The 13,299-nt window shown below is 33.1% G+C and overlaps 6 protein-coding genes across 6 annotated transcripts, besides 5 other annotated features; 3 read left to right on the plus strand and 3 right to left on the minus strand.

Moving 5' to 3' along the window:
* Window positions 1-38: 38 nt before the first annotated feature.
* TVAGG3_0199820 (guanylate cyclase protein) lies at window positions 39-1,346 on the plus strand (the record flags this gene model as incomplete). Its single annotated transcript, XM_001319705.1, has 1 exon — window positions 39-1,346. The coding sequence occupies one exon, from the start codon at window positions 39-41 to the stop codon at window positions 1,344-1,346; it is 1,308 nt and encodes a 435-aa protein (XP_001319740.1).
* A 224-nt stretch (window positions 1,347-1,570) lies between these two features.
* On the minus strand, window positions 1,571-1,831 carry TVAGG3_0199830 (uncharacterized protein; the record flags this gene model as incomplete). The annotated part of the gene is made up of 1 exon (XM_001319704.1): window positions 1,571-1,831. One exon carries the CDS (start codon window positions 1,829-1,831, stop codon window positions 1,571-1,573), a length of 261 nt encoding a protein of 86 aa, XP_001319739.1.
* Window positions 1,832-1,855: 24 nt separating this feature from the next.
* TVAGG3_0199840 (multidrug resistance protein YPNP-related family) lies at window positions 1,856-3,146 on the minus strand (the record flags this gene model as incomplete). Its single annotated transcript, XM_001319703.1, has 1 exon — window positions 1,856-3,079. The coding sequence occupies one exon, from the start codon at window positions 3,077-3,079 to the stop codon at window positions 1,856-1,858; it is 1,224 nt and encodes a 407-aa protein (XP_001319738.1).
* A 635-nt stretch (window positions 3,147-3,781) lies between these two features.
* Window positions 3,782-5,160, minus strand: TVAGG3_0199850 (actin filament binding; the record flags this gene model as incomplete). Its single annotated transcript, XM_001319702.2, has 1 exon — window positions 3,832-5,142. One exon carries the CDS (start codon window positions 5,140-5,142, stop codon window positions 3,832-3,834), a length of 1,311 nt encoding a protein of 436 aa, XP_001319737.1.
* A 2,236-nt stretch (window positions 5,161-7,396) lies between these two features.
* Window positions 7,397-8,234: a mobile genetic element.
* Window positions 7,397-8,234: a terminal%2Cinverted (terminal inverted repeat of Banshee-A1 transposon ID:TVAGG3_0199860).
* A 339-nt stretch (window positions 8,235-8,573) lies between these two features.
* Window positions 8,574-9,446: a mobile genetic element.
* A 520-nt stretch (window positions 9,447-9,966) lies between these two features.
* Window positions 9,967-10,807: a mobile genetic element.
* Window positions 9,967-10,807: a terminal%2Cinverted (terminal inverted repeat of Banshee-A1 transposon ID:TVAGG3_0199880).
* Window positions 10,808-11,696: 889 nt separating this feature from the next.
* TVAGG3_0199890 (PH domain-like family) lies at window positions 11,697-12,554 on the plus strand (the record flags this gene model as incomplete). The annotated part of the gene is made up of 1 exon (XM_001319701.1): window positions 11,697-12,554. One exon carries the CDS (start codon window positions 11,697-11,699, stop codon window positions 12,552-12,554), a length of 858 nt encoding a protein of 285 aa, XP_001319736.1.
* A 73-nt stretch (window positions 12,555-12,627) lies between these two features.
* Window positions 12,628-13,194, plus strand: TVAGG3_0199900 (Ankyrin repeat family; the record flags this gene model as incomplete). The annotated part of the gene is made up of 1 exon (XM_001319700.1): window positions 12,628-13,194. The coding sequence occupies one exon, from the start codon at window positions 12,628-12,630 to the stop codon at window positions 13,192-13,194; it is 567 nt and encodes a 188-aa protein (XP_001319735.1).
* Between the last annotated feature and the right edge of the window lie 105 nt (window positions 13,195-13,299).

The following is a 13,299-nucleotide window of genomic DNA, read 5'->3' on the forward strand; positions in this document are numbered from 1 at the left end:
GCTTGATCATTGAGTTAGGTGAAAAATCATATAGTCAAATGAAATCTCGAATTATCATCTTGTCATGCATGGCTGGTGTTGATTTAGTTTTCTTTGTTATGGTGATTTCAATTTATATTATAAATAGAAAGCTTACATACAGAGCAGGAATCACAATCTTAAAGAGATTTTCTCCATATGCTTTGATGAACAATAAAATTTTCAGCAAAGTATTCCTCAAAGGAAAATTGCATGATAAGAATGAAAAATTGTCAATTGAAGGCTTAATCTTTAAGAACGCAAGTGACACAATTTTATGCTCAAACATCAATGGAACTGTCGAAGTCCACAATAATTCTTCAAGCCAACTCTTCGGATACACTCCTGCTCAAATTTTGGGACAGCAAATTACACTGTTTTTCTCTCAGAAGTCCCAAGAAATAATTCTCAATAAAATGGAGATGATGAAGAGTGGACAAGCTTCATCATTTGTAGAGGAAGATTTATATGCTTTGACAGACTCGAATTCGGAAATTCCAGTTCATGTAACAATCATTGGAATGAAGAAAGAAGAAAATGATAGCAACATCAACTCATTTGTATTCGTTTTCAGAGATCAATCAAATTTGGTGAAGCAAAAGCAGCAAGCTGAAGAAGCTAAAGCCAAATCAGAGAAGCTCTTATATCAGATATTACCACGCGATATCGTTTTACAGCTCAACAGAGGCGAAAAAGATATTTCGTTCGTCGTTCCTTCAGGAACAATCATTTTCATCGATATCAATAAATTCTCTGAATATGCTGCAAACTTGTCACCTCAAGATATCATGGCAAATTTGTCAACATACTTTGCATTAATTGATAAAACAGCAGCCAAATACAACATGGTGCAAAAGATCAAATTAATTGGTGATATTTATATGGCAGCAACTGGCTTGTTCAATCCAGAATCTTCTCCTGAATCACATGCCGATCAAACAGTTCAATTTGCTCATGACTGTTTGGGAGCTTTAGACGAAGTTAACATCAAATTGACATCAAATCTTCAGATTCGTATTGGTGTCAACACTGGAGGTTCAATTATTGCTGGCGTTCTCGGAACTGATAAACCAGTTTTCGATATAATTGGAGATCCAATTAATGTAGCAGCAAGGTTACAATCAACAGCCGAAGTTAACAGAGTTCACATTTCACAAGCAACATACGACCTATTGAAAGGATTCTCCTATCAGTTCATCCAAAGAGGAGAAACATTCTTGAAAGGAAAAGGAAAACAAATGACTTATTATGTCAGTTTGGGTTCAACATGGTTCGGAAGAAATAACTCTGCACATTTATTCAAAGTGGCATCTGCTATTGAGAATTAATTTCATTATCAAAACGTGATTTTATATGTTATTATTATAATCGTTTTATATTTTAAAAATTATCATTTTAGTTTGTAAAAATGTTATTTTTTTTGTAAATAAAAATTTCCCCATTGAGTTGTTATGCGGCTTAACCTTACTTAGAAAACATTTTCACTAGGGAAAGATTTTAAAAGAAAAATACTATTTAATATAATGAATCAATAAACAATATATTTATAATATTACAAACTATCAGCAATATTAACACTGTCATCTTCATCAGCAGCGTCATCTTCAGTGATAACATCATTTTGGCCATCAGGTTCTTTCATGAATCTGTAAAATGATGGAGAAGCAGTTGCCAAACAAACAGAAGCAGCAACAACATCATTAACTATATAAGCATATAAAAGTGTTTTCGGAGAGTTTGGCTCAGCGCAGAAATGGAAAATACTTCCAAAAACTGGTAAGCCTAACAACTCTGTAACAACACTTAATATCATTGCTTTAGTGACTTGTTGTGTTGCTTACAAGAAAGAAATCATAATGAATTTGACACAAGCGAAAGAATAAGTATAAAAACAAATTGGAATCATTCTTAACGACCATTTCTTGAAACTTGGATCTTTGCTAAAAATAGAACTGATTGGCCCAGGAATAACAGATGTCAAGAAGGTAATTAAGAATCCCCAAACAATGGAAATCCAAATAACATGCCATGTCAAATGAAGAATTCTTTTCTTCATCTTTGCGCCATAAGCATAAGAAGCTGCAGGTAAATAAGCAGCATTCATGGCTAAAGGAACGAAAAACGCTAAACCATAGATTCTAAAGATAGCGTTATAAACAGCAATGACCATTTCAAACTCTCCAGTCTTGTTTGCACGTATAACCAGGTACTTTTGCATAACAAAAGTTGGAACAACAAATGAGATATTCATGATGAGGGCAGAAAGACCTGTTTTCAAGGCCATCCATGTTTCTGGGGCAAATTTGTTGATAAAAAGATGGAATTTTGGCTTTGCTGCGAATTTTCCGCAAAACATTAAAGTAATTAAGACAGTACCAGGGATAATCATGGCAATTTCTGTGGCCATTGAAGATCCAACAATGAGTTTTAATGACCACAATAACAATGGATCCCAACAAACCATATTCAAGAGCATTGATGAAATTTGAGAAATTGCGTAAGTCCAAGTTCGACCTTCTGCCTGTAATATACCGCACATAGTGTAATAACAGCATGCAAAGAAGTTCATTGCACAAAGTGGTATCACATACTGAAATGCAAGTTTCACAACTTCTGGAGGTGCTTCTAAGAATTTGAAAATAGGCTTTGCAATAGGTAAGAGAATGATAGGGATACAGCAACCGATAATTAAGCAAATCCTGAACAAATCAGCTGCAACTTGATTAATCTTGTCATATTCTTTCATTGACAACAAATATGCAATTTGGGTAGCTGCACTAACCGAAACAGCAATTGCAAATGAAATTGCTGAAGCATCAATTACGAAAGCAACTGAAAGAGCCGTCATTCCTATTTCTCCAATGAATCTTGATACCCACATTGAGTCAACAACACCATACAATGTACTAACAATTTGAGAAACGAGTGGTCCGGGACATAATCTAATGATTGTTTCGAGTGGGCGATATCCAGCTAATCGTTTGTGCTCCTCACCTTGATTAACTTCTTTTTTATCTTCGTCCGAAATCTTCTCGACATCCTGTGATGGATTATCCTTCATTCGAAAATGGCTCAGAAATATAAACGTGACAGGACAAATTGATAACTATATCAAACCTATTCAGAGGATATCAACTATCATAAAATCGATATTAAATTTGGCATATATTCAAATGGTAGAGTCTTTTTGTAATTTAAATAAAATAAATTTTGAAAGCCATCAGAAATCAGCCTCATTTACTTGATAAAATAATTTGTCTTTTGGTTAGAAATATATCATGAATATTTCAGTTACTTTGAATTTTTTGAATTTATTTCCAATTTGAATACCGCTTGCTTTTGTAATCTGATCAAAAATTGTTTTTCAAATAAACTGACCAAAGTTAAGTCCTCCTTGAATTATTACGCTGATCATATAGTTCTCATCTTGTTCCCAAATAAAATATATATATCATAGTAATTGATTTATTATCCATGTTTTTTCAAAAACGAATTTCGAAAACCCGAAAACTATAAAATGCAAATAGAATACTCAGTAAAGGGGGTCTATGAAAATACGAAATTAATTATAATTAGATGTATTTCTGTTAATTATTTCTAATATATAATGAAATTTATGAAATTAAGTTGACAAGTCAAATCAGATTCGTACACAGTATACAAAAACAAAATAATTTCAATTTGGATAAAAAAAAATCAAAAAATTGAAATTACAAGAACCGAACTTATTTAGATATAATTTAATAGAAAAACAATAAAATAATTAGAAGTAAGTTTTTTTTGTTATATAGTTAAATTTTACGCATTCAGAATTTATTTCTTGAGCTTAGCAATTTCAGCTTCTAACTCGGCAACGCGAGCCTTAAGCTTTGTGTTCTCCGCCTTAAGGGATTCGAATGTCTCTTCTGGAGCAGCTGTGACAGAGAAAGCTGGGCCATCAGCTGGTGTGTAGCCGTTCTCGAGGGAGAACTTCTGGAATGTTGGTTCCTTGCCACCCTTCCAGTCATCGAACTCGACGCCTGGGACTGGCTTCATTGTCTCTGGGTAGATATCGTCCTGGAAGATCTCAGCGTTCTTACGTGGGATGATAACCTGTGTTGTCTGGAGCTGCTTAGCCTGGTTGATGACGTAGAATCTGTCGATTTCGCAAACGTTTGTGTCGACGCAGTACTTTGGAGCACGAGCGAAGGCACGGACGGCCTCCTTGTTCTGGAAGGAGTTGCACTGGACGAGTGGGTTCTCAGCGGACTGGAGATCGTAGAAGCGGATGAGAGCATCACCACGAGAGAAGAGGATAAGGACACCAAGATCCTCATCAACGAATGGAGCGAGGATACCGTTGTTGGAGTCGATATCAAGCTGGGCGAGTGGCTTTTCTGGGTTACGGATATCGCGGACAGCGACTTGGCGGCCAGATGAGGCTGAGAAGCCTGTTGTGGCAACCATGTTAAGCTTGTCGTAGAAGACAGCACGGCCACCACGGAGACCTGGGTGGGATGGAACGGCGAATGTTTCGGTGTTGGCACGGATATCGAGAACGTGGAGCTTCTTGTCCTTCATTGGGTAGCAAAGGAGGTTACCGTTCTGGTTCCAGTTGATGTCGAGGAGGGAATCCTTGCCTGGCTTGAATGTACAAGCGCATTGGGCCTTGGCAACATCCCAAACCTTGACGGAGTTCTCGGCACCAAATGTGGCGATGGCACCGTTGACGGCTGGGTTCCATGTAAGGCGCTGGACACGACGGGAGTGGCCCTTCATGACAGCGAGGGATTCGTTCTGCTTTTCAACGTCTGTGCCGTTGAACTTGATCTGCCAAACGCGGAGTGTAGCATCTTCAGCAGCAGAGGCGATGATGTTGTCGTTGAATGGGTTGAAATCAACATCAAGAACGCCACCTGTATGGCCACGGAAGACAGAGTTTGTTGTGCCGACCTTGCCATAGCCGTTAGCTGGGAGAACTGCGAAGAGACCGCCACCAGATGTTTCGACTGGGTAAGCAACATAGCGGTAGTTGGCAGCAAGAAGATTTGTGTCAACGGATGTTGTGGAGATGTTGACCTCCTGGTAAGACTTGTCTACCTTAGCAACTTCAGCGTATACGTGACGATATGGAGAAGCAGTCATTTGGCAAAAAAATATGTGATGTAAAAAAAATTCCAATGGCCTTCAATTTTCAGGGAATATGAAAAAAAGTGACGGGACATTCGTTGCTGGTTAATCAATCCCATATAATAGTGCTAAACTACTGGCTGTCGTGGAAAAAATCAATGAGAAATAACACTTTTTGAAAAAGGTTGGGAGTTGGGGATGAAGAAGTAATTTAAAACGATTTTATTTATGATCAAATTATTTTTTTATCCCAATATAAATTATCTGCCGATATTATGATTATTTTTGTCCAGGATCTGAAATCCTTCTTCGATAAAATTCATAGCGCAAGATTTTGTAATCATTTCGTTTTAAAAATGTTACAAATCTTTGCTGCATTTCAATAAGCGATTTTTTATTTCTCCTTGACAGCTAACATAGCCGTTTTTCCAAATTCAAAAGTAAGTTACCGTCCGATTATTGAATGGTTCTGAATTTGTTTACATATATAATCACATAATCTTCTTCAATTTAGACTGTTTTATACCGTAAATCAGCCCTAATATTCTATAAAATAGTTTACTCTAGGGAGAATAACAATCCTATTAACTCAGATCTGGGATTTACTTTCTATGCCAGCCTGTTATTGACTGATTTAGCTCAAAGGGTGAAGAAAATGAAAGTAATCTAACGTAATCATCTATTTTAGACAATGGTGAACCAAAAACTCCCAGTACCCGTCACTCATAATTCGTGTTTTTGGATTGTTCGATCAAATTATCTTTTCAAGGATCAATTACTGACTCTTCTACTTCCTGAAACTGATATATATAGAATATATATTTCAAATATGACATTTATTCTAATTTATCAGCTTCTTTTGTTCCAGAAATGAGCTATTGGTTTCTTTTAACTGAAACACCCCATTGTTTCATATGATTGTTTCCCTATATATAGTCTTTAGGTATTAATTATGTTATCAAACATTAGCTGAACAAATCTGAAAGGTTACATTATTTTTTTTGCGCCATTTTTATTGAGTATCAAGTTTTCATAATTAGAATTACAATATGTACAGAGTTTTGTTCATTTTACACTTATTTCTCCTTTGTTTCAGCCGAATTTTTTAATTGTTTTTATTCTGAGTAACAGATCTTAACAATTCGCTAAATGTAACCTGAAGTTGAGATGAAAACAAATTAAAATATACTACTATTTGTGCTTATCTCCAACGATTGAGGATGGCTGATTAAATTTAACGTCTGTTTATCTATCATTATACATTTCCTGATAGATGTATCCAGTATCCCGAGTTTTTGAATGATTAATATTCATTAATTTTTGAATTATATGAAATTTCTCCATATTTGATCAAACTCAAATTTTGTTTGTTTCAATTAATGATGAGATAATGAATATTTTCTCTACTTGACTTTTCTCTTATCCTGAATACATATGGAAAAATTTCTGATTTGCAAGGTCATATATATATGAAATATTCAATTTTGCCGATTTTAAAGCATAATATTATTAAAGTTTTATTGAAAAAAGAAACCTGAAAAAAATTATGAACAATATGATTAGATATCGAAATGCTATAGTAAATTAATTAATTTAAATCCCTATTGGTTTAAAATATTTCATATTTAACGATCCAGAAAAAGTTTTTTCCGTATGAAAAAAATAGAACATCGTTTTTTAAAAAAGCAAACCTTTCCATTTGCACGCACTACAACCATGTTAATAAATCACTTTATTCAATTGAGTATGAATAGCTAAATAAAAATGTCGATTATCAATCCTTCTCATAACTCAATGTTTCGGATTATAAATGAATTGCATGAAATAGCACGTCTTTTATTCTGTCCATGCAATAGAAAAAATTGTATTTTACAATCTTCATGTTAGGAAATCAATTTATTACATATATAGAGGTACAGGAACGGTATATATAGATGAATTCTACCAAAATCAGAAGAAATATTGCAGTTTTTACGCTGGGTTGATTAAATCTGAAAAATTTTGGAGAGAGGGTCAAAGTTGCTATTTGTCACTTTTCCACAAGAATATAATGGGGAAAAAGTTATCATATAGTTGATCTCATTCACTGAGGTGAGAGATGCATGTAGTGTAATTTGATATACAGTGGGATTGCTGCTCTAAGTCCTAGGTTCGAGACACATTTACTTGATTTTTCTCTTTTTTATTGACGTAAACTATTCAATTTTTGTGTTATCCATTCAAATTTCAGAATTTTTTTTGCAGATTTCACGCTACATTCGAAGTTATGTTATAGACCGAAAATAGATTTTTTCGGTTTTCTCTTCAAATAATTGAAAGAATGATACTATTATAGGTTTATTATATTATATAGCATATAATCATGCTATAGCCGAAAATTATAAGTTTTGAGAAGATTGAATATAACACAAATAAATTTGAATGTAAGTTAAATTGCTTGTTGTTTTTAATAGCTATTTAATGAGAAATCCAATATTGCAAAATTCAAATTGAATGATTGAAAGAACAGAAAAAGTCATTCTTTTCAATTTCGAATATGTTTCATTGTATTTATAATTATATGGCAAATAAGATATTTAAACTTGATTTTTGAAGGACAATTCACAAAATTGAATAAATTCAAATAATTTTTATTCAAAAATAAACTAGTTATTTGAGTTTAATACTAATTATCTATTCAAACTACAAAGTTTGTAATTTAAAATATTTTGTGAGATCAGATTGAATTAATTCAATGTTCTTTTCAATTAATATTAATGACCATATTACGCATTTTCGAACATTCTAAACCAAATATATAAAAATGGGAGACGAATGTTAAATTTGCTAGACATGGGGGAGTTGTCTGCAAAGTTTTATCTCTTATCTCTAACAAAAAATTAATTTTTAAAAAAATGACCGAATACGTTTCACAGCGAGAAAAAAATAAAAGGCAAGATAGAATTTTCTAGACAGAAAGAAGTTGTTTACCGAGTTTTAGCTCTTATCTCTAACAAAAAATTAATTTTTAAAAAAATGACCGAATACGTTTCACAGCGAGAAAAAAATAAAAGGCAAGATAGAATTTTCTAGACAGAAAGAAGTTGTTTACCGAGTTTTAGCTCTTATCTCTAACAAAAAATTAATTTTTAAAAAAATGACCGAATACGTTTCACAGCGAGAAAAAAATAAAACTGTACACTGATTTTCATTTTCATTTCCAGTCACTTTACTTATTATTTTTCTTTTTTTCATTTTAATTATAAATTATTTCATAATACGTTTATTTACGTTACCATTTTCTTTATTCTTTTGAATTCCATACTAGACACTTATAGAATATTTTGATTGTTAACGTACTTCATTAGAATGAATCCTTACAAAGGGTATGTCGATCGAATTTACCTAATTGGTATTTCCAATCAGATTGAAGAAGGTAAAATGACATGGGAAGAAGCTTGCACCCATGTTCCCATCGCCCAACCCTTCAATCAAATGATTTCAAATATTTAGATGTTTCAAAATCTTTTTTACAAAATCAATTTAGCTTACAGAATATCCCATTGCCTAAAGGCAAGAAAGGTCGTAGGGTCAATCCCTACGACCAAATCAAAGCTCTTGCTGTGATACATGACCACTGGGCCTTTCCCTGTGGTCAAACAAAACAATGGAAACGTTTGAAATTACAACAAATTGATGTATCTTATAGAGAAGTACGCAGATACTTCAAAGAAAATCATTTCACCAAGACGCGATTAGAGCATGCCGGGCCAGAAACAGCAGTAAGATATTGGGCGCTTTCACCCAATCTTATCTGGCACGCAGATGTTCATTATTTTAGGGGTGTTCGTGGCCAGTATATTTATGGCATAATCGACGATTTTAGCCGCAAAGTCCTAGCGTGTATACAAATACCAGATATGCTGGCAGCGACGACAGCGAACGTTGCGGCTTCCGCCTTCATTGAATTTGGCGCCCCTTATTGTTTCTGGACCGACAACGGTTCAGAAAATAGGGACGCCTTTCAAGATCTACTTGATCTTTGGGGCGTCCAATGGCGGCATACAGACTCTCATTCTCCCTACCAAAATGGGAAGATTGAGAGATTCTGGCCGACATTGGAGCGCTGCCAAAGCATTTAGGCTATTCCTGCCTTTATTTGGGAGTACAATAATAACACACCGCATGAAGATCTCCCAATTAATCCATTAACTGGAACAAATTACACGCCAAATCAAATGTATCAGCTGAAACCGAAATACACAAATGCAGATACAGAAAGGTTGTGGCAAATATGGGATACAGATACAGGCATGACCGCTGTTGACACATTCACAGCGTAATAATAAACATAATTTTTTAATTTCATTTTTAACAAGTTTTTTTAAATGTATGTAATGAATAATTCATTAGAATATGATAATGCACATTGTAACAGAATAGAACAATCACCAAATTTTTTTTTTGAAATTAAAAAATAAAAGTAAAAAGTATAAAGTAATCTAACCAAAAAAGATATTTAAAAGAATTTTGGAAAAAACAGAATAAGGATAATGATATTATTTTAGATACACAATCGATGTACTGAAGAATAATCCGGTAAAATGATGGTATAAAATTAGAGTATTTTACAAGTAGCTAAAAGAATAAAACTATAATATAAAATAAATGAAGATTAATGAAACAATAAAGGTTAAATAAATAATAAAGATTTTTATTTTATATCAGTATTGAGAAGAAGTAACAGCTGACACTTGGTAGACAACTTCTTTATGTCTAGAAAATTCTATCTTGCCTTTTATTTTTTTCTCGCTGTGAAACGTATTCGGTCATTTTTTTAAAAATTAATTTTTTGTTAGAGATAAGAGCTAAAACTCGGTAAACAACTTCTTTCTGTCTAGAAAATTCTATCTTGCCTTTTATTTTTTTCTCGCTGTGAAACGTATTCGGTCATTTTTTTAAAAATTAATTTTTTGTTAGAGATAAGAGCTAAAACTCGGTAAACAACTTCTTTCTGTCTAGAAAATTCTATCTTGCCTTTTATTTTTTTCTCGCTGTGAAACGTATTCGGTCATTTTTTTAAAAATTAATTTTTTGTTAGAGATAAGAGATAAAACTTTGCAGACAACTCCCCCATGTCTAGCAAATTTAACATTCGTCTCCCATTTTTATATATTTGGTTTAGAATGTTCGAAAATGCGTAATATGGTCATTAATATTAATTGAAAAGAACATTGAATTAATTCAATCTGATCTCACAAAATATTTTAAATTACAAACTTTGTAGTTTGAATAGATAATTAGTATTAAACTCAAATAACTAGTTTATTTTTGAATAAAAATTATTTGAATTTATTCAATTTTGTGAATTGTCCTTCAAAAATCAAGTTTAAATATCTTATTTGCCATATAATTATAAATACAATGAAACATATTCGAAATTGAAAAGAATGACTTTTTCTGTTCTTTCAATCATTCAATTTGAATTTTGCAATATTGGATTTCTCATTAAATAGCTATTAAAAACAACAAGCAATTTAACTTACATTCAAATTTATTTGTGTTATATTCAATCTTCTCAAAACTTATAATTTTCGGCTATAGCATGATTATATGCTATATAATATAATAAACCTATAATAGTATCATTCTTTCAATTATTTGAAGAGAAAACCGAAAAAATCTATTTTCGGTCTATAACACTACATTCGAAGTTACCTTTTGTAACAACCACCACCGCCTACGAAAGACGAAAGTGTGTCACGATTTCACCCGGAAATCCGACGGTTGTTTAAGAGTAAGCACTTTTGGCACCTACTCAAAAATTTTGATTGAAAAAATTGGTAAGTTCTGACTATTGATTTTTCAAATTGTCTACTTCCTAAAATTGTTTTAAAATATTAGAGGAATTCTATACGCCTCGATTTCTAGTAATTGGAACAATGTCCAATTTAAAAATTCAAAAATGTGGATATTAAAAATTTGCATAAAATTCATAATTATACAATATTACAATAATTTTGTTTTTAAGGTAAGTTGGTTCACAATTTATTAAATTACGTTTGGATACCAAATATGATACAGAATAATATTTTCATGTTCAAATAATTTGTATGAGATCTGGTCGATAAAATTTTAATCACCAAAATATTAAAAACATTTCTATTTCCTAATATCATTAAAATTATTAAAATTTTAATTATCCGTTTTTTTCTCGCAATTCAAATCCTTATTTCAATTAACTGTAATTTTCGTCAATATGATACACTGCTATTTTCATAATAGATCAAAAATTTGTATTAATAAAAAATAAAGGTTCAAGCACTTTTGATCAATTTTATAAAAATTTTTTCGGGAATATAAGAATTAAAATTAAATATTATTAATATATCCACTCTTATTTTCGCCATATATTCAAAAATTGAGACTATTTGAAACTATTGATCGCACAATCTGCAATTCAATTTCATTATCTCTCAATTGCCCATCACTTTATCTTGGATCACGACATTAAATACTGCAGAAAATCTTTTTAATTTTCTGCAAAATCATTACTCTCAAAATTTTCAAACAACCATCAAAAGTGTCAAATGAGTAATGAAATTCTTCGTTCGGGTTTGATGAAAAAGGAGGGTCATTTTATCCACAACATCAACCAGCGTTATTTCGAACTGACTTTCGATGATCTTACATACTATACTTCCAAAGGAGGAGAGCAAAAAGGAAAAATTTCTATCGACTCCTTAATTTCAATATCGAGTGACCCAACGTACAAAATTCAACCATGTATGGTTATAAAACAGAACAAAGGAAAGGAATTTAAGCTTATTCCACCTTCTGTTGAAGAATTTAATCTTTGGGAGATTTATCTCTACAGTATCATGATCCTACGTCGTGGAACTAAAAATCAATGGTACAAGGACAATTTCAAGAAAATCTTCAACGATTACATATGTATAACTGAATTAATATGGAGCCATAATTCAGCGAATATACAGCAAATTGTCGGCAGATTACATGGATTGATCCAGCAAGGACTTTACACACGAAATGAAATCCTTGAAATCATCACTTATGCCGCAGAAAAAAGGCCAAGAGAAGTTAAATTCTTTGGAGACTTAACAGATACGTTCTTGCACTCAGAGGGTTATAAAATACCAATGGAGCACAAGATCAATAACTCAATATTAAGAAATGTACTGATAATGAAGAACCAAATTAAAAACAATCTTCCAGATGACTTCAAAGACTTGTCTGTAGAAGAAATCATGTGCGGATTCAAACAATCTGATTATCGTTACGCCATTTTCTACGATAAAGTCGATCTTTTCAAGCAAGCAATGAAAGAAGATAAATTTTCAGATCCAGAGAACTGCTACAAGCTTGCTTGCAAGTATTCCGCAGTCAAACATATTCAACTACTTACTAAAGAACACCAATTTCGATGAAAGTTACTCTCAATACGCACTTTTGTACGGATGCCCAGAAATTATTGACAAGTGCAGGAAATTATGCAAGAAGATGAACGTTCCTGACATTAATGAACTTATTGTCAACCACCAGACCCGTGCAATTTTCGAGTATTACACAATTACTGAAATTGTCAACATTTCATGGTCAATTCTCTTCAAATCCCACAACATTCTCTTCTTCTTCATGAAGTGCTTCTACAACGGCGACTTCTCATGCAACTCTTCATATGATAAACCTGCTTTGTACTCCGCCGCCAAATATTCCCCAATTTGCATCGTCCAATTGATCATTGACCACGGTGGAAAGCTCGAACTGGGTGGAGTACACAGCAAGACACCACTCATGGCCTCAATTAACAAGCACGGGTTCTCAATTTCAGAACATTTAATGAAATTGAACGCAAACATCGACGCGAAGACAGATGAAGGCACGACAGCACTCATGCTTGCATGCGCACGTAATGATACTGTTGCTGCGAAGTTTTGTTTCGATCATAAATCTTTTATTGAGTCATCTGACTTCTGTGAGACCACAGCAATCATGCACGCGACACGCCACAACTCGTTTGATTGCGTAAAGCTGCTGATCCAGATAAAAATGATATCTCTGGAATGACTCCTCTGATCACTTGCATCAAGTCCAAGTACTACGACCTCGCTAAACTTCTTGTTAAGAGATCAGCAAACGTCAATCTAAGAGACTACACTGGTTCTTCTCCTC

The sequence above is a fragment of the Trichomonas vaginalis genome, chromosome IV, assembly GCF_026262505.1.
Source record: "Trichomonas vaginalis G3 chromosome IV, whole genome shotgun sequence".
Classification (NCBI taxonomy): domain Eukaryota; phylum Parabasalia; order Trichomonadida; family Trichomonadidae; genus Trichomonas; species Trichomonas vaginalis.